The sequence below is a fragment of the Puccinia triticina genome, chromosome 2A (assembly GCF_026914185.1).
Source record: "Puccinia triticina chromosome 2A, complete sequence".
Lineage (NCBI taxonomy): Eukaryota > Fungi > Basidiomycota > Pucciniomycetes > Pucciniales > Pucciniaceae > Puccinia > Puccinia triticina.
In genome coordinates this window covers 302056-325328 of record NC_070559.1, presented here as the reverse complement: position 1 = coordinate 325328, position 23273 = coordinate 302056, and the positions used below count along the sequence as shown (strand labels likewise).

The 23273-nt window shown below is 45.5% G+C and overlaps 3 protein-coding genes across 3 annotated transcripts; 2 read left to right on the top strand and 1 right to left on the bottom strand.

Moving 5' to 3' along the window:
* Positions 1–3813: 3813 nt before the first annotated feature.
* Positions 3814–4170, top strand: PtA15_2A49 (uncharacterized protein; the record flags this gene model as incomplete). Its single annotated transcript, XM_053166524.1, has 1 exon — positions 3814–4170. The coding sequence occupies one exon, from the start codon at positions 3814–3816 to the stop codon at positions 4168–4170; it is 357 nt and encodes a 118-aa protein (XP_053017293.1).
* Positions 4171–17882: 13712 nt separating this feature from the next.
* On the bottom strand, positions 17883–19512 carry PtA15_2A48 (uncharacterized protein; the record flags this gene model as incomplete). Its single annotated transcript, XM_053166515.1, has 4 exons — positions 17883–17915; positions 17998–18577; positions 18653–18984; positions 19180–19512. 4 exons carry the CDS (start codon positions 19510–19512, stop codon positions 17883–17885), a joined length of 1278 nt encoding a protein of 425 aa, XP_053017292.1.
* An 882-nt stretch (positions 19513–20394) lies between these two features.
* PtA15_2A47 (uncharacterized protein) lies at positions 20395–22871 on the top strand (the record flags this gene model as incomplete). The annotated part of the gene is made up of 12 exons (XM_053166504.1): positions 20395–20678; positions 20780–20814; positions 20890–20906; positions 20980–21074; positions 21151–21309; positions 21385–21406; positions 21475–21565; positions 21627–21704; positions 21788–22018; positions 22098–22359; positions 22437–22549; positions 22639–22871. 12 exons carry the CDS (start codon positions 20395–20397, stop codon positions 22869–22871), a joined length of 1620 nt encoding a protein of 539 aa, XP_053017291.1.
* Between the last annotated feature and the right edge of the window lie 402 nt (positions 22872–23273).

Here is a 23273-nt window from a genome sequence, read left to right as displayed (position 1 = left end):
TTTTTTCAAACGACCCGATATACGTACTAAAAGCTTGGAAGAGCAATTATCTGAGTGGTTCGACTACAGTTTTCAAATGAACAATATTCCAAAGGATAAATTCAATGCCAAGGTCGAATACGAATTGAATAACTTGAAAATGAAAACCAGCTCAGAGTCGAACCTAACTTGGGAGGACATACAAATAGGTGACCTAGGCACGAGGGACAAACTCGCTGCTGCGGTATCAGAAGTGGATGAAATTATGGAATCTACAAAACATGGAAATCTCAAAGTCCTCTTGGCAATAGACGAAGCCAGCAACCTGATAGATCATACAGACGAACAACTCCAGATTCCATACTTTCGCGTGTTTCGTCGAGCTTTATCGGGAATACCTTCCGCAATGGGGTTCTTTAGTGTTTTCATAGATACGACCTCCCGCGTCGCCAACTTTAATCCTGCCCTAGACCGAGACCCCAGCACAAGGTTCCACGGTGCTGGTGTTGATTTATTTGCGCCAATCTACAAAATCTCAACACTTGATGCGTTTGTCCCAAAAGAGAAGCCCAGCTCGTGGAGGGATTTGCTATCGCCCGAACGGCTCTTTAGCTATGGCTGCCCATTTTATGGGCTGTATTTCAAGGGTGCAATGATAAAAACGCCGAAAGAAGCCGTCCAAACCACGGCGATGATTGCTGAGGCAAAATTACTGTTCAAGACTCGATCGGCTTCTCCTGAAGCATTGTCTAGCCCGCAATGTTTCGCCATTCTGGGCTCGATCATACAAACTCGGGTATCTCTACATGCGCCGATCAACTCGGAGCTTGTTGCTAGTCATGCGGCGCATTGTATGTTTATCGACCCAAAGAGAGAAATGATTGTCAGCGATTATCCCCCGCAGTTCGTCTATGCATCAGCGGCTAACAGAGTTCTTGCATCCGACGATGAGCGTTGGATCGAGTGCATCAATACTCTTGCTTCCGCGGTGAGCAAAGGACTCGTTGCCCTCGGAGACGCCGGAGAAATGGCGACGAGATTGATCTTGATACGCGCTATGCAGAAAACAAAGCCAATTCCTCACAAGAACACCGACTCGATCCCAAATGGATACTCAGTGCGATTGATAGATTTCCTTCAGACATTGAGCGGCAGAAACCCAAGCGACATGAAATTTGACTGTATCAATCCAGATGACAGAAACACACTCTTGAAAAACGGGCGGATCTTCTTCAATCACTTTACCCGGATTTCATACACACCCAGCGCCACTGACTTCTTGGAGCTTTTATACCGAGGTGTTGCGGTGCAATGCAGAAGTCAGCAACCTGGTCTTGACGAGCTCTTCACCATCTATCTCGCACCTCCATCCGCACCTCAATCTTCAAAGCTAAAATTAAGCAACATCACATTTTGTGGTGTTCAAACAAAAAATAGGCAAGGTCCAGTTCGCATGGATAAGAGTCATCACTGGTCCAAAAGCTTTGCGGGAATTGAAGGCATCAACAATCCCTATCTTATTCTGTTATTCAGCTTGAGAGCCACCTCTGGTAAGGTAACCTGGAAGCAGCCGGAAAACAAGCCGGAAAAACCTGTTGACGGCCGAAGAGTTGCTTACCAGTTTCTTGGTCTGGGCGAAATCGCTTGCCTTACGTCTGAAATGCGCGCTGGGCTAGAGCGGTTGATTACCGCGATACCAGACGACTTGCTGAATCTTCACGATAATCGCGATCCAAATACCGAAGCATGGATCAAAAAATTGACCCCAGTCTTCTATCCGAGGGCTCCCGAGCAACAGACACCTCAGTCACCCTTACCTTCCCCGAACCCATCTCAACATCCCGCACCCGAACCTCCCCAGAAACCAGCCAAACGCCGAGCGGCAAAAAAATAGTCAAGCAGAACCCAGAAGGTGTTCAATCAAACCTGTGAGCAGGCTAGCACAAGTACTGCCCAAGTCGAATAAGATTCTTATTAGCTTTTGTTTTGCAGGATGAATCTCTCCGATCATTCCGGAGCTCAGACACTCCCTCCTTGGATCTGGACAAGACTTTACGTCGACCCTATACCTACTAGCAATCACACTACCCTTTGCTTTTCATTGATTTCTTGCTCTTCTCTCGTCATCCGCACTATGCTCTTTTCATCAAACCGTCTTGCTCTTCTCGTCCTCCTTGCTCATTTATTCCATCGGTCCCAATACAACTCACAACACAGGGTAGCTACGTTATCGCTACTGTATCGATTTTTTGCGTGTTACCCACGTCGGTAACCGTTTCCCGTTGCCGCTAGGGTATTTTTCTCTATTTCTTATTTATGTCCCGATATGTTTTAAGATTTAATCCAAAAAAAATGTTATAGGGGTTTAACTTTTGGTAACAAGCTATGTATGTAAGAGTGAGGAAAAGACATGCACCCGCTTGGTTCTTTGGCCTCGGTACCAAAGATTCCAAAGCTTCTCTCGACTTCTGTGCTCAATCCTGAATTGATCCTATCCACCCGGAATACCCCCCTAGAGTGTCATCACTCGCATTGAACGTCGCCCGCCAGTCAGCAACCCAACACCTAGCTTGACCTGGCCCGCTCCCGTCTTCCGTGGCTTGATCACTTTGATATGAAAATGAAGATTGGTCTCTAACTCTTGATGATAAAGAGAAATACCAGGATGTGATTTATATCCAAGCCAAACAGGCCCTTGACCGGCTAACCCAAGAGGTCAGCAGACCTCATTGTAATTACAAACTCTTCGAACTCATCCTCTCTGCTTTCCAACCACCTCCGCCGGCCTCCTGGGGCATATCACTTTGCTAAAAAGCGATTCTCTCCAATTCTCGCTCTCGAAGATCTTGATCACCAACCAGCCGTCAAAGAAATCCAGTCAGTTCAAAAATGGGCCTGCGAACCGGTTGGCCGGAAATGGGTGATCGACTTCGTGGTCATGGCTACCCCCCAAGATTTAAAGGCCAATGCCTGTCAATGCTGGGAATGGCCGATCGATACTTGTCCAAAAGTATTGCTTTGTCCATTTGATTGTTAACAGACTTATTCTTGTCGATTCTGCCATGGTTCAGGGGACATGCATCTGAGAACCCAAGACTCCCGGACGCCTCAGCGGCTTCGAAACAAAAAAATATCTTCATTGATCCTCCTGGCTCTGCATGGTACTCCATTTTTTTGAGAAAATAAGCTTGAATAAGTAATTTCTGGTCTCTGATCAGATTGATTTTTTCGCATCTCTCATCCATGGAGGATTTTTTGAGCTTAAGACAAACCGATTACCTCAGAGTCGGCTCAGATTGGATGGATCAACTCCTGTGGCTCGACGTAACTTGGCAATTGACATTTTCCAGCGATCCAAAACAATCGATACTCTCAGATCACATGGATATTTGTCTCCACCTGTCGTACCCATATTCTTGATTTCCACTAAAGCGGGTGGCTTTAGGACCCTGGAAACCCCCTATAGATGTGGGTAACCAAAAATCCAAGATTTTGGCAAAATTCATACATCGGGGGGCACCGGGGAATGGCTTTTTTTGGCTGATTCATACATTTTCGTGCCTATGCCTGGGGCAAAATCGCCCCGGGGAGCCCGAAATCCCCGAAGTTAAGCCAGGTTCTGCGGGTTTTAGGGGATTTAACTGAGTATCAGCAGAAATCCATACATAAATGCCATCTTTGGTGTGTACCCTTTTGGGTTCCAAACCCCATTCATACTGATTATGTGCCTAACATTTTGCAAAAAAATGTAAAAATTCATACATTTAGGTTACCCACCTACATCGGGGGTTTCCAGGGTCCTGTGGCTTTGGCATCAATCTCACTGCGGCCCACATGGTCGTCCTCTACGACTCTTCTTGGAACCCTCAGGTTGATATCCAAACAATAGCCCGAGTTCTTCGAATCGGACAGACCCAGAAGGTTACCGTCTACCACTTGATTTGTGCAGAATCAGTCGAGCAGCAGATGATCGGCCGCCTACGTAAAAAACTTTATCTTTTGTTGAAGATCTTGGACTTCAAGGGAACTAACCCAGATAACTCATTGACAACTAGCAACGATACAAATGATGAGAAAACCACTATGAAAATGTCGGTGTCTACTGCCGACCTCTGTGCAATCCTGCGTGGTGGTGCTAGTTCCTTACACAAGCACTGGAGACAAGCAAACGACTTGGATGCAACTACTTGACCATGACGAGTGCTCTGGATATAACGAATTTGTGAATGCCTCCTTCGACAAAATCTTAAGTAGGGCCAAGGAATTCGCCAAGATTGAGCAAACAAAACTTCAGATAGAAGTTGGCCATTGTGAACCATCACAATCTGATGAGGAAATCGTCAAAAAGATCCAAGAAGAAGAGCTAGCCCTTCTGTGAGGCGCTGAAGTAGTCCGTTGTTGGCTCTTCGAAGGCAAGAAGTGCGCGGCCAGCAACAAGGACATACTGGACGTTGGTTAGTGTTATGAGCCCAAAAGAAAGCCTGGATGGCTGATAATCAAGCCTCTTTGACATGTGATTGAGGCCAAAGTTCACAAGGGCCTTTTTAAACAGCCAGCTAATTGGTTGACATCATTGTACATTCCAATAGTATTAACAGTACTATTATTTAGAAAGGATTGGCAATGCTAATCAAGATTCAATGAGTTATGGTTTTTAAAAAGCAATTTGTCCCCTGATGTGGTTTTCTTCAGCCCTCCCAGAAACGGTGGGCCAGCTACAATAACTGGCACAGGGCCCAAAAAAGCGCCCGCTATAGCAGTTTTTTTGGCTAATTTTGCTGCTAAAAGTGCTGTAGCGCAAGCGCTGTAAGACTTAAAAGGTGTTGTGAAACCCTTTTGCTGAATGGCGAAAGGTATAGATGAGGTGCAAGCTCTGCCTTTCTAGTATCAGAAAACAAGACCACCAAGGTAAGCTTGGCAATTTATTTTGTGATAAAGGATATGTTCAAGATGAAAGTATAGTTGGATGTTGAATGTGTTGTTGGCGAGAGTTAATGAGAGTCTTGTTGAGTTATATGTGAACGCAAGGTCTAGATGTCTTTGATGGGGACCCAGGTCAAGAGGTTGAGAGTATAAAAGTTCAAAAAGAGAGGGCCAGGATGGGCACTTGGCTTTGGCCGGGATTGGATCCAAAGACGTTCGTCACTTGTGAAAGGTAATGTGAAACTGAGTGGTGATTCTGATATTGCAAACTAATCCGTGAAATTGATGTGAAATAAATAAACTGTAACACTGAGTGGGGGTGATATATATATGTGTAAGGTGAGATGTGCCAGATGGCATGAGGAGGAAGGGGGTGACCCCTGAGGGAATTACCCAATGGGATGAGGAAGGATACAACTGGCAGGCAGAGGCCTCCTTATATAGGGAAGAGTGAGGGATTTTGGCCCCATGGAAAACAGGCTATGAGGGATTTTCAGCTAGTCTAACTACAAAGGAGCCCTTCACATGCAGAAAAAAGTCTAATATATTCATACAAGGATTTCCTACAACCAATTAAGGTATGCAACTAGAACTCAAACATATGCAATGGAAAAATAGGAGCTAAGAGATAAAAGGAACAGAAATAAAAGAAACAAAGGAATTCAATACGCTGTATGAAAGGCTATTCTTGAGTTTGAGATTGTGTGTGAACCGTGTGTGATCCTTCTGTGAGACTGTTGGACTGGTGCGTGAAATGTGTGATTTGGCTATCTTCTGATCCAGTAGAGATATGAGGGTGGTTCCAGTGAGTGACTAGGGGTTATTTTGTGTATAGAATCCATTTCTGAGGTCATTTTGGGTGTATCTTGAGGGGGTTAGCTTATAAAGAATAAATTTTTAGTTTTTTTTTTTCCTTCAAACACAGGAATATTGACCACATCCTCCCCCAACTTATTGGCTGTCCCCAGCCAATTCCGACTGATGACTGTGTTTGGTTATTCTGCCTGGGCCTTTTTTCCGGGGAAGTTCTTGGGGGGGGGGGGGGCGTAGTGTCTGGTGATGAGAGGTTGAATAACTTTGAGGTGTTGAATCCTTCTGCGGATGAGTCGTAGTGAATTTTTGGTTGAGATGGAGGCTTGAACCAGTATCCTGTTGGTTGATTAAACTTTTTGTTGAGGGTGGGGGTTGAACCTGCGTGCTCGTGGTGTCTGAACGTTGTTGTACCAGGTGGGAATTGAACCCGCAGCCATAGTTGGTTTGTTGTGATTGTCTCCCTTGGGGCTCGAACCGCGGTCCTGCGGGACAGTCCGCAGCGTGTTACTGTTGTGGCCATGCTCTGCTTGCGCGCCTCAAGTATTGAGTACTATTTGTTAGGACATAGGTATGCTTATACCTATGGCCTTATGGGTAGCCGACTACGGCACAGTTATGCTTGTACATAGTTCTATATATAGTGTTCTCCCCTCTTACATATGCAATCATCATCCTGTGTGCGCATCCACTCACAACAGGTTATGAGCCCTTAAAGTTCTCCGCTCAAAACAGGCTTTATTCAACCAAAGTCAACCTTATATACACCATTAAACTCAATCTCTATTCCCTTACTTTCTCTAGTTGCAACACGTGAAGGTTGCGAGGTACCAACAAGATTGAACCCTTGTTGCAAGTATTGAAAAGTTCTACCTATCTGTAACCGTTGAGATTAAGCTTTCTCCTGGCCAGTTTAGGCGCATCTTCACAGTACGGACAGATAAGTAGTCCGGAGTATTTACTAGCTTCATAGATTCTTTCTCTGTAAAGGTACGAGGCTTCCAAGACCCGCCTACCTGAGTTAGTCTTCCTTTTTTCTTTTCAACTTTATACCTATATGTCTGATCCCACCAACCCATCTCCCAATACCGTTCCAACCGGATCCTCTCCATCTTCTTCATCTGGACCACCAGGCTCCCAAGACCCGCCTACCTGAGTTAGTCTTTCCCTTTCTTTTCATATTCATACCTACATGTCCGATCCCAACAATCCTCCTCCCATTACCGTTCCGACTGGATCCTCTCAATCTTCTTCATCCGGACCATTGTCTCCAAGTGTTCAATCACAAACCAGAGTTTCCACATCAACTCATATTCGGAATCAACAAATCGATAAACACAATGCTTTGACTATCCCTTTCCTTTCTCTCTCGACATCCTCCCCATCTCATCCCGACAACAAAAAACCTATTGTAACTCTTCCCCTCAGAAACCCTACTCCTCATATTCCCCACTATCATTTTACCCCCACTCAGTTCAATACCCCTGCTCCGACCCACCCTTCCGTCGACTCATCCAATCCCGCTATGTCAACCGCTTCATCTAATCCCATCCCTACCACTCCACTCCTCCCTATTGTTACTCCTGCTCCCAACCCGATAACACCGAACACAACTGCCCCCCCTGTGTCGAAGAAAGACGAGAACCACGAGATCCCTCCACACATGGCTCAAAATCCCGCAGCTCAAGCAATCAATCCGCCGATGCCCGATTTTGCCAGTTCTCCTTACAGTTTCTATCACCCCTACCCCTATGCTCCCTATCCTTACCACCCTCTCCCACCACACTTCGCCCAAAGACAGTCTCCAATCACCCCTTCGCCGGTTTATCAACAACCAGCGGCAGTCTCGCAAACACCAGTAGCTCAAACCCCGCTCCAGGCACAACCTCCGTCCCCTCGACTCAAGCAAGACAAGACGCTCTGGATCAAGTTCTGGAAGAGACACGCACCCTTTGTCTTGCGGAAGAAGATTGCCAAAAAACGGCGTCCATCATAGCATTGGCGATCAAACTGATCCGCGACCGGGACGTCCTACTTGCAGATGGAAGCAACTACCGACAATGGGTGAGAAGACTTAGAGAACTGGCATCCCAACTCCTCTACAACACCGATTTTTTTGTGAAGCCGTCTACCAATATTCACCATGAGAAAATCGGCCGGGCAGGCCTCTTGCACTCCATTGATCAATCACTAGAAGACGGCATATCGAGCATGGCTACATGCCATGACGGCTTCAAATCTCTCAAATTGTGTTTCAACTCGATCTGTCGTGCGGCTCAAATTTCGACACTTGACACTCTTCTCTGGGTTGAACCGGACTCCTTCGCAACGGCTGCAGCATATGGCGCCCGGGTCAGGGACCTCATCACCGATTTGAAGGACCTCAACGTTCAATTCACGGAGGACAACATTCTCGGTCTTCTCCTGCAACGCAACCAAAGAGCGGGACCAACCAAGCACGAGATGGCCCAACGAGTGGAACACATCATCTATACCAACCCTCTTCAGAAGGTCCCGTCTTTCAATGACCTGCTGAAGATGTACGACGTATGTCGTAGCCAGGTTGCCATATCCGAGTCCTCGAACAGCCAGGCTTTGTTTCCCAATATTCAAAGTCCTCATCACATGATTGCTGACATGTCTTCTCAGACTCCTGATCCTGATGAAACTACCAAACCAAATGGTAATGCTGCCAATGCAGCTCGCCCCAACAACAACAACTGCCATATATGCCGCCAACCTGGACATTGGTCAGCCAGCTGCCCTGACGCCACGCTAACGCTACGGTTAGCGTAGCTGGCCCACCGTTGTGTGTTGGAATCAGTGAGCAGCTTACGGTGTGCACGGTGTACGTTACGGATTTGTGCGCGGTGCTCTACGGACTCGGACTATGACGTCAACATTGTGGACGCACTGCGAACACTTCAATTCTAGAGCGCTGCTGACCGTCCTTCATTGATTCCAGTTTACCACTCTTTCTTTTTCTTCCTCATCTCGACACCTATCTCTCAACCCGCAAGACATCTCAAATTGTCAATTTCGTCTTGGGGAATTTTGTCGAGGTCATCTGTCTAGGCGGCTCAACAATAAGTTCTTATTTGCTTTGTTATTATCCTTGTTGACCATGTATTCCATCATCTAACCTTATCTTATTTTATTAGCCATAAAACCTAGTGTGTGGTGGTGGTTTCCTGTTCTGTTCTCATCTTATCTTTTGTTCCTGTTTCTTTTAAGGTAAAACTCATTCTTTTTGTATTTACATTTTTATTTGTTTTTACTGAAATCTATTTCTTTTAAGCCTGATTTTATCAGAAAAGAGCAGAGCGGAGCGGGAAAGAGCGGAGTAAAGCGGGAAAGAGCGGAGTAAAGTGGGAAAGAGTGGAGTAAAGCGGGAAAGAGCGGAGTAAAGCGCGAAAGAGAGGAGTAAAGCGGAAAAGAGCGGAGTAAAGTAAATGGAGGCTGTGCAGAGGACTGAGGATCTGGGGTGGGTGGTTTCATATGGCGGAGGCGGAGTTTATTTTGAGGATTTTCGATGTCCGTGGAGCCCTGTACCGGTCTGGCTACCACAATGGCTGCAAGAACGTTACAGGGTTTGGAATAACCCTTTTGGGTCGGCAGAACATTTTCAAAACCTCATAGAAATGTTTGCCCACACTGCAGGGTTTCAGGGACGTTTCAGAGTGGTCAAGGAAAAATTTGGTTATGGCGTGAGAAACATTTCCAAGAAATGTTACGGTGTTCCGGCGCAATGAACGTTTGGCGTAGTTGAGAACTCCTGGGTGCAAGATCAGGAGATTCTTGCATTTGGGGGCATTCAAAGTAGAGCCCCCAGGTTGGTGTTTTTGGCAGTGATTTTTTTTCCTGGAAATCAGACCTGATTGGGGTCCTGCGCGACCTGATTTCAACTTTGTAACCCCCTATTTTTGTTACTGTGTTCTGACCGTGCTTTCATGGGTCTTGTCCAAACCAGACCAGGCCAAAAGTGCTCTGGGGCTGCTGTAACCTGGAGTTTGGGATTTGGTGAGGACCTGGCAAAAGGACCCCGACCCGTTGCAGGTACTTTGATTATGAAATCTACACCCATCCACCTCTTCAACCGTTTAGGATGTATTCCTTCAAGTTACTGGGGCTGTATGTTGGAAACCAGAAAGAAACCCTCCTGGTTTCAGGGATTATTAAACCTGGGCAACAAGAAGGAAATCCTCCTGGTCAAGAGGTTAGAAAAAGTCAATATATTTTCTGAGCTGTAGCAGGTGCAGGTACCTGGCACCCATGGGGATCCATGGGGATTACCCTTTGTGCCTTCTGTGCACCCTCCAGGAGGTGCTGGTTGTGAGCCTGTGTGACAGCAGGACACAAGGAAATGGGTGGGCAGTATTTGGATTTCTTGGGATAAAGAAATTACAAATAGTAGAGTGTCAGCCGGCAAGCAAAACCAAGTTACCCCTTAACTTGCCAACTTTCTGTTTTGCTAAACCATCTGCAATTATTACTAGTTTCACACTCATTTCACATTTTTCTTCACATTTCACACTCTTTGATTTTATTATTGACATAGCTTATGAATGCTTGTATCTAGTCAAAATCAAGAAGCCTGGTACATAAGTTGTACTCCTCAAGCTCTATTGTTCCCTAGACTTTCAGAAGAAGCAAAAATAATAATCATCTTTTATTCATTCCTCTTTATTTGAAGATAGCCATTTTTGCTCATATCAACATATCACTGTCCAGAAACTCAAGCCTGACTGTCTCAAATACTTATCACCATCTGGGCGTAAACTCTTTGGATCAGATTCAACCCCATCTACAACTTGGAGCCACCGGATTATCCCAGTGAACTTCCATTGAGTGCTTCCCCAGAGTAACCCATCTCTGACATACACAGCGGGGCAAGTGGGATGTCAGCAGGGCGGCCAACCCGACGCCAGCAGGGCCCTGCAGTTGTCGGACGCCCTCACGGCGCCGTCCTGCCACACGCCACCAGGACACCATCAAGCCAGGCCCTGCGGCCATCTCTGGTCGCGCACCTAGGGCAGCCCAGGGGGGCGCCAACCCGACAGAGGCGCAGGGTGGCCGACCTCAGGCCGCCATGGTTGGATCTCCCGCGGGCGTCCATGCTGACATTCTTGTGAGATCGTTCTGGAGGATGGCCTCATGGCGCCTACGGCGACGCAAGGTAGACAGGCTTGAGGATGGCAGGCTCCCGCCTCTGAAGTCGCCGGGATGACATGCCTTGAGGCCGCTGTGAGGTTAGCAGTTGGATTGGGCCCCAGAAGGTCATCTGGGCATGATATTGACAGCAGTCATAGAAGCTGACTGGGGTAGCATCTGTGCATCGGTGTGACACGGTGGACGCGGGCACTGGGCTGCCAATTTGCATGGCTAGGGTCTCATGGGCAATGGTGCCTGACTGAAATGCTCGGATGTATTATATAAATGTGTAATTTTACTTCTACAAACAACATGGAAGGGGACATCTGAGATACAACAAGGTGCACATATAGGCTATTTACACGGCAGGGATACACATGGAGGGGGAGGGAAGGGGGAGCTACATAGAATAGGGATGGGATCTTCCGGAGGACTCTTAATGGGGGGAAGGTGACATACATATCTGCAATCTTGGCAGCAAGGGCACTGAGAAGAACATCACTACAGGAGGATGTTGAGGAAGAGTTGGGAGAGGTTGGTGGTACACCCCACGCATGGGGGTATCAAGCAGCTGAACATCAAAGACGGGAGTTGTTTGGGGCACAAGGAGAGCAGTCTTTATAGACCTGCGCGTGCTGGTCAACCACATTTTTTTGTGGCATGATTATTGAATATGCATATGAATTAAATCCAAGCTGGCTGGATTGCAACATGGGCCCTTCAATGGCCCACACCTGGCCAGGGCGCCGATTGGGCGTTCTAGCACCTTGGGCAACCCCAGGACGCAGTGGGGGCCTCCCATATCCAGTGGCGCCATCAGGACTGCTGCGTCAGCCGGACAGCCGGCATGGACGACCCCATGACAGCCAGTGATGGCGCCTCCCCTACCGGTGCGTCACACAGGCATCTAACTGGGGTGGCCATCTGGCACCCAGGTCGGTGGCATCTCATTGGCGCACCAGGGGCGCCACCAATGCCCACAGTCCCGGTGGCGTCCTGTTGCATGACCGAGTGGCGCCAGTATGGCTCTGGGTCCCTGGCACGCCACCATGGCGCATGGACTGCTGGGACACCTTCTGGACGCATTGGCTTTTCCCAATCTGCCCCGCTGTGTAGAGAGAGAGAAAAAGAGAAAGAGAAAAAGATCTGAGAGAGGATATTCTGAGTTTCAATGATAATCTGGTGGGTACTAACTTCCACCAAAGGAAACGTGGAAGGACTCTGAATTAAACAAGTCTAATCAGCCACAATTTTTTAGACTTCTCTCTGGATAGTCAAGGTTCTTTAAAGGGAAACCTATGTGGTTTGTTTCTTACAAAAACCACAGAAAAAGAAGGATGAATAGCAGCAGAATCCTTTGGTTATGAGGTCAAAATATATGAAGACCTGTGATCAAAGAAGAGCAGGGAGAGAGAAAAGTCAAAGAGGCACAGACTGAGATAATCAAGGTTCAGTGAAATATTGATGCTGACTGTCAATATCCTAGGCGCCTGTGATGGTAGCTGGTGTACTGGGAGCGTGGTATCCTCTTAGGTGGTGATCCTGAGTTATCTGGGGGTGTGGTTCTGGGTGTCTGAAGTCTGTAGATCCTCCTCATGCAAGGGGGATCCTGACTTCAAAAATTTTCACAGTTTGCTTTTGTAATTATATCTGAACATGTGGTTGGTGCACCTAGTAGCGCTTAGATGTCACAACTGCGCATGCGGGCCATAACTCAAGAACTCAGGGAAGGAGTAGAGTTATAAAGAAATGGTAAGTTGTAAGTAGGGTTAAAATTCCATGAGAAAACAGAATATGAAGTCAAAATAAGGATAACTCTTAAGGTAAAAAAGACATAAGGTACTTGGGGTATAAAAGAGTAGAAAAAGGCAGACTTTAGGCCAGCTGTGCTGGCTCTAAGGCTGACACTGGGTGCCATGCTGGGTGTCAGGTTTTGGTGAAAAAATAACCTGGCGCCCGGTTAACCGCCTTCTGTACCTGCAGAGCCTACCACAGGCACCTGAATTTGCTGGGCAATTGGGGATTTTGGCTACCAATACCTGTCATCAAGAGAGAACATACACTCCCCTAAGGGTCAATATTTCAAGACTGTCAAATGAAGATGTGTCTTTTGAAAGTTGAACTCATGATCCCGGCTATGCTGAGACACACATTAGAATGTTGCCTTTACCAACTAGGCTACAGACGCTTGTGGCTTCCTGCTGAGTAATGTTAAGATAGTTGGTTATAGTCCATGTATGCTTCAACCATAATACTTACTCAATCAGAATCCTGTATATAGTCTATACTGGATTATCTTTGGAGTTTCTTCTCTCACTGAATCACAACATTTTAATTTCTCACATCACCAGTGTCACAGGATTTCAAGTCTGCAAAATTCAGTCAACTATCCTGTCTTCCCCTCAATAATTAGTTCTGTATTACTTCTCTAGGTACAACTTCGCAGCTGCTCCAAATTATGGTGGTGCATCATGTTAGCATGTTTAACCTCAACACAATATTGGCAGTTGAGAGAGCATACACTCTCTTAATAGCCAGTACCAGCCCTTGGGAGAGTGTATGTACTCTCTTGATTGCTGGTAATGCCTCCCCAAGGCCCAGTACTAACCATTGAGGGGGTTTAGGAATGTGAGCTCTCCTAATGGCCAGTAAAAGCCATTGGGATAGCTTAGGGTTGCTTACGGCCAATACTGGATATCAAAAGAAAGTTTTCATAATGGGAGTTATTACCACCAGACACCTTCCCAGCAGTGGTGGGTGCGGTGGCTGGTTCCTGTCTTGGGCTGAAAATGAACCTGGTACCCATACCTGCAGGTGGTATCTGGGTCCCAGTAGATGAGATTCCTGAACACCAGTCTTAGGATTATACACAATCCTAGAGATTACACATGATGCAAATGTATTGTTGATTGAATATTGTAAAGTTATCTTGCTTCTGCATTACGGACTTGATAGAGTCTTGGGTCCTGCAGTTAGGGAGATGAATTTGGAAACATTACCAGAGAAACAGGGTCAGATTTATTTCAAAATGAAGTCTAAAAATAGCCACATACCTGCTCATACTTGATTTCAGGACATCTGATTTGGCAAATGGGACATCTTCCTTTTTTTTGGAGAAGTTTGTCCACACAATTGCGATGAAAGGTGTGATTACAACGTTTCAAAGTTCTGAACTTCCAGGGCTCTTCAATGTCAATACTTTCTTCACAAATTAAACAAATGGACTGGAAAAGACATCATCCAGATCAGAAATTAAGTAAATAACCTGAAGGGTATTTAATTTTTGCTTCATCTTGACATTGTGACTTGTATAAGGAATAGCTGAAATTATAACTATAAACAGGTTTGATGGACTTACACTTTCCAAATCAGGATATTCTGTTTTACAAATTGGACAGTGACATTTGATACCAAACCATTGACCCACACAACCACGATGGAAGCGGTGGCCACAATGATGCAAGGTCCAATTCTTTGTTTTGCTGGTGAGTTTTTCTAGGCAAATTACACATTCCGTCTTCCAAAACAATCACATGGTACCAATGAGTAATCAATAAAATAAACAAAGGAGGTAATTAGGTGGATATAGTCTGTATTGTTTCTTGGAAATAGTAAGCAGAAGGCATAGGTAGATTGAATGGACTTACAGTCTCTGAATTGCTCTTTGTAGAACTTGGGGGGGCTAGATTGAGCTCTAGATTCACTGTCTTACCCTTTGCATCATTTAAAAAACCCTCTGTTAGGCTTGATCCAGGCAACATGCCTGAATGTGAAATCTATTGGGAAGTAGGTAAATTTGCAACCCATTCAGAATCCATTACTCCAAGGTGTGATTAAAAGGCAATACATGATTATTTCACCTACATCCATAAATATCAAGATACCAAATGTGATAAAAATGAGATTGAAGGAGAATCTTGGAAGCTTCATTGTGGCTTCTGGTTGCCTGAATAAGAATGTGGGGGTGGGAGCTTTTACTTATGTATACAACTTGGTTTATTGAGTGGCCAGTTGAGAAATCTCATCAAATAAATTTCAATTCAATTATGAAACAAAGAAATTATCATAAATTCTAAGTTAGACAAAAAACTTAAATTATTTTCAAGGCTGTGCAGCACTAGGCAACATGAAATAGAATTTAACTGTTTTTTCAACAGTAAAAAGCTTATGAATTTTATATTTAGACCTGTTCACTATAGTCTGAGACTGTATGATACACCAAATCATATTTATATGAAACCAGGGCATTAATATTGAGGTGGAAATAGGGGCTTTAAAAGTTGCCCACATGCAAATTGCATGCACTTTTACAATTCAGTGTTAAATTTTTTTCTTGAATTCAGTGAGGCTCTGTTTATCTGCCTCAAAAATAAGGAAGAGTAATATCAAATCACACATCACTACAAGAAAAAGTTGCACAACTGCTGGAATTTGAAATGCAAGATGCTCCAGGATAATGTGTGAGCCCCACCTTTGGGGGTCTCACAAGAATCTTTCACAATCCTTTCACATGCTTACATCATCCCATAATACTTAGACTCAAATCCTCCCCTTTCCTTCCTAGTCCGGCAGAGAGTTTTCCCTCTCTCCTGTCTAGGAAAGCCTTTCCCCCCTTTTCCCTCTCTTCTCCCCCTTCTAGTTGTACCAAGAATTTCTTAATTTTTAAGTTTTGAATGCAAAAAAATAAATATCTCTATGGTGTATGCAGTTCTCAAGAGATTTTAAAAAGATCTTTGCAAGGTACCCATTCCATTAATGTTTCATTTTCTAAGATTTGAGGCGGGCAGTGCTGAAAGAGGTCAGCTTGGTTGTCAACAATTCTCAACATGGAGATTCCAGAAAGGAGAGAATGGTTCTGTAAGTAGCTTCAATGGCTGGTGCCAGTGGTATGGTTAGTGTTGTGACATGTACATAGGTCATGACTGCGAAAACTGTCACAGGACTCTTTTAGATACTATATCTACATGATTTTATCACTTAGTAATAAAATCATCATTTCCTTGCAAGCTACACTCTCAACAGTTATTTGTATGGTGGGTATAATTTTGTTAGATGATAAATATAATGTCTTGCATTGTTCTTGAAAACTATTTAGAGCTATTGATTTAGTTTGAGTATTTGAGTATTCTCTTTTCTTTCAGCTTGAAGTTTATGATTTTATGGTGTTATGATTTTATGCAAGTCAAATTTGAAAATAAATGCATAAATGATTCATCCAAGCAGTGGCCGCAACATGTGGAGGCCTGGTTTCAGCTTCAATGGAAATTTTTACTTCACAAAAAGAACACTTTCCCTAGAAAAACCACCATTGACCACATTTGTCAAATGCAACAACATAGTTCTTGCTTGTCTGGTTTTCTGTTTATGTTGCTGTGAGAAGAACCAAATTTTGGCTTGCAACACCATCTTCTAAATCAGTCAATGTGGAAAAACAATGGTGCTCATTTACTCATGCTTAGTATTGAGCTAGGAAGCAGTGAATGAAAGAATACACTGATATTTACATCATGTTTTCTCTGACAAAGTGGACATCAAGAGTTCACATCAAGCTATTGATCTACACAATACCAAGGAGAGACTACAACAAGGCTAAGTCCCATTCTGATTTTTGTCATTCATTTTGTTCAGACAAAATGTACATCCTGGCTTTCAAACCCATCAATCCATCCAGATCAGTCATCAAGAAAAACAACCACAAAGGCAATAAGATATTACTCTGTCTTAGATCTTGGAATAGGCAGAAGTCCCTGATAGAATAGGCATAGTTAATAGGCTTACCATCTCTGCATCTGTTTTGGTAGAACTTGAAAGGGTGAGCTTGGGCTCTATGATCACTTTTTTGAATTTTGCATCTTCAACTAATTCCTCTGTTAAAATTGAGCCTGTCAACATAGCTGCATGCAAAATCTAGTGGGAACAAGGGAAAAGATTGCAACTTGAATCGGCTTGCATAACTTCAAGATGTGATGACAACAGAATGTTTGATTAGATCATGTAGCACAATAGATATCAAGTTGTGAAAATTGAAATTGGACAAAAGCAGCTTGAAGGGGAATTTTGGAAGCTTCATTGTGGCTGCTAATCTGCAGAAGAAAGTGGTAGTCTTACTTTTCAGATCTGGGTTGGATCTCAGACCTTGAGATTTTGGATCTTGCGGATGACTTCCCGTCACATCTGGGTGTGCACTTGTGGATATGGACCCAAAAAGTCTAGATTTTTGCTGGGAAATATAGCTTTTGGGGCTCCAGATCACTTCTGGTAGGCTCTCAGATCCCAACAGGAAGTCAGCCATTCACCCACGCATCCAAAAGGCCCCTTATAAATACACCATGAGTTGTTAATAAGCCAGTGGACACGCTTCACCAAAGCAATTTTTTTGTCAAGCTAGAAGCAACATGAAAATTAATTGATGGTCATATTGAGAGTAGATTGTCTGCTCAGTTGCAGTGTACCACAATGCCAATGATAAATGTACTTAGTTTGCAACCTCTTGCATATTACGTGTGTAATCACCTCAATCTCATTTCCATGCAATGTGTACTTAGCTCAATGGTTAGAGCATCACTCATGAATGCTGAGTATGTTTGACTCTCAATAGGTCAGGCAAAAAGCTTTAAGTGTGATAAGTGATTGAGGCCGGGCTGCAGCACAAAATAGGAAAGTGGAAGTGACCTGTTTTGTCGGCATCTGTGCCTTTGGTATTTAGACCTATCAATAATAGCCAATGAATCAATGTCACACCAAGTCATATGTTTACGAATCCTGGACGGCAGGCGGGAGCTGTGAGCTTGGTCTGCTACACCAGAGCATATCTCTCCTAGTGCTTAAACAACTCTTGAAGCTGATTACATCAAAATTTGGATTTTCTGCATGGCTTTTGTTGACACCAACCATGTCCACTGTAAGTCAGTACATCCGCAAGACTTGAGAGCCTTCAGGAGATGAGCAGTCTGCGTATGTCTTGTTGAACGCAACACAATTTAACATGCAAACAACAATGGTAGAAAGCAGGAGGGTAGTTAACTCGGAGATTTATTCAGTGATGGCTCAGCCTAGATGTAAACACATTCAAAGGAAGTGTTATTAACACTGATATAATTACCGCCATCCTTGAGCTATATAATATTGACGGACGTGGCAGGGTGGTTCAATTTCACAAATCGCACTCTCGTCAAGATCAACCTCTGGAAGCCAGTTTCCATCCCAAACCGATTGATAGATAGCCTGGGTCCGACGAGTCTGAGCCAGGCGCCAGCGGAATTGGTGCAAACGAGCCGCAGTTTGCCAAATCTCAGCCTGCAGTTCACGTTCATTGATGCACAACGGTTCTCTGAGCCTCTCGAAGAAGTCGAGGATGACGTGTTTACTCCATTTTGCAACATGCTGAGCCGATCGGACTTGTCTGTTGAACGGTCTGATGCGACATGATACGCGCGGTGGGTCGGGTAGTTGGATGCGTCGTTGGACCGGGGCTAGGATCCGGCTTTGTAGTTCCTCCGAGCTGTTTGGGAATCCGTCATCGCTGATCAGTCGATATCCAGCCGGAGTCCGCTCCAGCAAGTTCTTATGGAAGCAATCGACTGCTATACTGTCATCGTCCCAGTCTCCGGGTAACATGTAGCATCCACCGAGGATAGTTCCATCAGGCGCAAACGTCAAGATGTTACGGTAGTAGTATTTATCGGCTCGTTGATTATAAAATGAGGTCTCCATGCTGTCGGGCCGGATTGTTCCGATCAATTGTTTTGCGACGATTATTCCGAGGAAGACAAACTGTGTATTTACTTACTCATCTTCCCCCAGTACGAATACAGGTAGATTGAAGCCAACTGAAAATCCGAAGGCTTTCTTGAGGAGTGGATATTTCCGCTCGATCGACATGCAGTATTCGCGTAAGCTTTTTTCCTTAGTCGGCCAGTAAATTTTGGCGCCTGGGAGCTGTTTGAGGACGGCCAAGAGAGCCTTCCTGCCTCTGGTCCAAGATTGGGCATATGCGCGGGGCGAGATGGCAAAGATATCTTGGAGTTGAAATTCGTCCATCGTCGAGCTGAGCCAATGCAAGACCAGGCCGAGTGATGCAGCAGCGTCCTGTGGATCCATCTGGGCCTGACCCGGCGGGACCTCGGCATCTGCCCAGGGGATCGGTGCTTGATGCCAGTGTGCCGAGAAGGGTACGAGCAGGTCCTCGAAGGTCTGGACATCAACGCCCATGGTCTTGATGAATGCTCGGTCGTCTCGAGTGTTGTACAGCCAACGCCAAGCACTTCCGGGCGCCCGGACGGGATCTTCGGCCACATCCTCCCCTTCACTGCTCACCGAACCACGTCGACCGAAGAGCCGCGAGTGGAGATTGGACGCTAACGCATAGAACTCTGTTTCTCGTGTTTCTTCTTCGTGGCGTACCTGCTCCTCTAACATGAATCGGGTGAAGTTGTTCTTCTCTTTTGGCCTGAAAGGTGTTTGGGGATGGAGGCGACGGTCCAAGATAACTTGTGTGTTTTTGGCATCTGCTGCGCGAGAGCTTTCTGGAAATTCTTGGAGACTTCGGTGACCGGAGTCTGATCCGCCGGTGGGACCGAAGTTCGGTCCGCTCGGATGAGTTTGCAAATCATTTGAAATTGGTGATCTATCGACTCGGTAAAAATACATAGCGTCTGTTCAAGTTAAGGTATGTATATACACAGGGCTGGCAAGTTAAGGTATGTGTCTACACCCGGGTGCGGCTCGGGCTGCCGCTTTTTTCCCCGGCGCGCGTATTTTGCATTTGCTCTCGCCGACCCTCCGCTTTCCCCTTCGTTAATTGGCGCGGGCGGTCGCCGTCCCACGGGACCCTCCGAGCGACCACTATTTTACCACTCTGCGGTGGGACTCGGAGGTATGTACTTCGTTAACTTATCCGGGTCCCATAGGTGGAAGTAATTCATGTGCCAATTAGCGCTCACCACGGAAAGCTGCATAACAGTCTGGTGTTGCGGAATCAGCGGACTGGATAAGATGTGTGGTGTCATGGTGTGTAAGCTGATCTTACGAGCCCCCCCCCCCCCCCCTAAAAAGGCTGTTCAGCTCAAAATTCAAATGGTGGACGATGATTCAGAGATCGGAGCCAAGCCTGGTTTGGTGTATTTAGATAAGCTTGTGGAGGGTGATAAGCATCATTGGATGTCCCTCTAGCCTTTTTTGTTGATAATTCCATTCAAATGCCTCCCGCGATGGGCCTGCCGATGCTGGCTGGGTTGTTCAGCCTGCAGTAGCCGACCGGCAGCAATGGCCTCTGCAATCCCACTTCGACCAAGCAACCTCAACATGGCAAGTTTTTATTGTGCCTGGAAGTGCTTTCCTGTGGGCCAGGCAGACAGAGAGAGAGAGAGACTGGTGCGTGCGTCCAAAGGACCAATCCAGCCATCCCAAATCACACCCTTAGATTTAAGTTCATTATAACTCGTGCCCAGCGACATCAATGCTCAAATAATCCGGAATTCCTTCCGCCATCTCAGTTTGATATTTATTTTTTTATCTTCTCTTGGCCGCAATATGGTCGACATCCCCGCTCAGCTAACACCTGCGACACCATCTCTCGGAGGACCCGCTCAACCAGTTGCTGGCCTTTCATTCCAGTCCAGTGGACTCAAGAGCTTCGAGCAGGTCGACAGGCAACTTCCCGGAGAGGGTCTGTCTACCCCAACTACACCAAATGGCCCGGCTCAGGAAAAGGCCGCCCACAGGCTCGAGTATTCGGCTGACACTGTCCATCGTGAAACCCATCTTCCAAAGGGTGACGAGGAGAAAGCACTGCTAAGAAAAATCGATGCACATATGTAAGGACTAGATGGTACATTGGTTCCTCGCTCAATCAGATCCCATCATTAACAAAAAGAAAAATGCGATTTTCTTTGGTGCATCTCTTGATCCAATTCAGGTTCCCTTGCATATGTCTCTTGTATATGCTAAATCGTGAGTTATTGGACCGAAAGGCTCATACTTGAGTTGAATCATCCAACTCAGTTTGATCCTTCTCTTCAAAAATAGATTTGGACAGAACGAGTGTTAGTGGTTCAAAATAGTTATCAAAGGTAAAGAAGCTTATAGAATTAAATTCGAACATAATCGATGTGATAGATTGCAAATGCACGAGTAGGAGGGATGGAAGTGGATCTTAGCTTGAGCTCGACGGACTACTCGACGATTGTCCTGATATTTTTTGTTGGATACCTGTTTGTTACGACTTGATTTTTATACCGACCGGAGTGGAATCAGCTGAAATTCAGTACTGCTAACCTAAATTGGTAGCTCAGCAGAAATTCCATCGAACATGCTTCTCTCTCATGTGCGACCCTCTCTGTTCTTACCTGGACTGACTTTCGTCTGGGGCATAGTGGTAACGCTGATCAGTCTGGTGAAAAACAAAGAAGGCCTGATCGTCGCCAGGCTCTTCCTAGGATTTGTCGAGTGCGTATTTGTACCATTTCTGCTTCGACCTACCACTCGTTGGCTAAACATCCCATTCATTTGAAACTCCTTCAGGTCTGGCTTTTTTCCAGGTGTTGTGAGTGGAAAGAGGTTGATTGATTGAAAAATAAACCGAATAGCTGAACACCAACCAAGGCCTTCTAGCTCCTTCTCCTGTCGTCTTGGTACCGGAAAGCAGAGCTGGCAAAGCGTATCGGTATCTTATACAGTGGAGGTATTCTGGCAGGCGCATTTGGTCAGTGGACAGGTTATGTAAGTTGTCCTGGGGCTCACTGCTGATGCAATTTTATCCACAGGTGGGTTGATATCTGGTGGGGTAATTGATGGCTTAGAAGGCGTCGGCGGCATTCGAGGATGGAGATGGCTATTTATCAGTGAGTGGACGTTGAGCTTGGTTTTTTTTGTAGTGCAAGGCCAATCCAATTTTAGCTAAGCAATATCCCTTTGCGGTCCTTAGTCGAAGGACTCATCACAGTCTCAGCCTCAGCAGTCGTCGTCTTCTTCCTACCTGATTGGCCATCTAATACCAAGTGGCTTTCAGACAAGGAGAAGAAGCTAGCCGTCCTTCGCCTGGAAATCGATCAGGTCGAACATGGTGCTTCTGCAGCAGACTCGACTAAGTTGAGCCATCGGCAGGCCCTAGCGGCTGCCAGTAAGGATTGGAGAACGTATCTCTTCTGTTTTATGTGTAAATCGTTTTCTAGAAGCAGAAAAAGAGACAAAAACTTGCGCTCATTCAACTAACATTCGAAAAAAACCCATTCCAGATATCATGCTTCTTAGTTCACAAACCATCCTGTACTTCATCCCTAGCATCGTGGTTTCATTGGGCTACCATGGACAAGTGGCCCAATTCATGACTGTTCCGCCATACATAGTCGCGTGCGCATTCGCTCTGAGCATCTCCTTTTCGGCTGATCATTTTGGGGAGCGGATGTTTCATGTGGGACTACCGATGGGCTTTTCAGGGCTACTCTACGCCCTCTGCCTGGCCATCCACGAGCCCAGGACCCGTTATGCGCTGGTCTGGTGAGCTCACATCTAATGCTTTTTTCTATCAGTCGGCTCTCACTCACCCTGATCCCACGTTTTTTATTTATTTTTAGTCTGGCTTTTGGCGCGACCTTCGGTGCCTTGCCTGTCGTCTTGGCTTGGGTGTCTAGTGTCGCCGGGTCCCAGAAACAAAAAAGGGCAATCACTCTGGCCATCGTCAACACAGGTCAGTGTGGGATTCAGCCCATCTCAAAATACAGATTGATGAGGCTATTGACTGACGGTGTTTTTCTCCACCTGTGAACAATTCACTAGTTGGTAACTCTTCCAACTTTTATGGAAGTTTCCTCTGGCCCAAATCACAAGGTCCCAATTTTGTTCTCGGATTTGCAATGGCTACCGTATTCGGATTCAGTTGTGCTCTTGCTGCAGTGCTCGGTACGTTCCTATTGGATCGCTTCCCTCGCGTCGAAAGTCTTTCAGTCGAACCCGAGAAACCGATTCCGGCCAAGGATGATTTAACTGGACCAAAGGAATCTGCGATCTAGATTTGGAATATTTTTCTTGATCTGTTTTAAAATTAATCAGTGGGTCCAATATACTCTACTATCGGTTATGTATAATCCAAGGTCCTTCAATTTTCAGCTGGCTAAGATTCATTTTTAGCTCGACTGTCCCTTTTCAAGCCAATATTTTGATTTATCAATCCAAAAAAAGACTACACTTCAAAAGATCTAGAGCATCATATCTATGAGCCATTTCCTACTCAAGATAATTTTGTTATGTGCATGCAGCTCAGGGGAAGATGGGAAAGGAAACAGGGGGGTTCATGACATTTCCAAAACTTTTTCACCAGTTTATGAACATTTTTTCAAAAAATTGGTAAGCTGCACTGATTGATGAGCAACACCCTATCCTTGATCAAACTTGAGTTAGTGGCAAGGGCAACA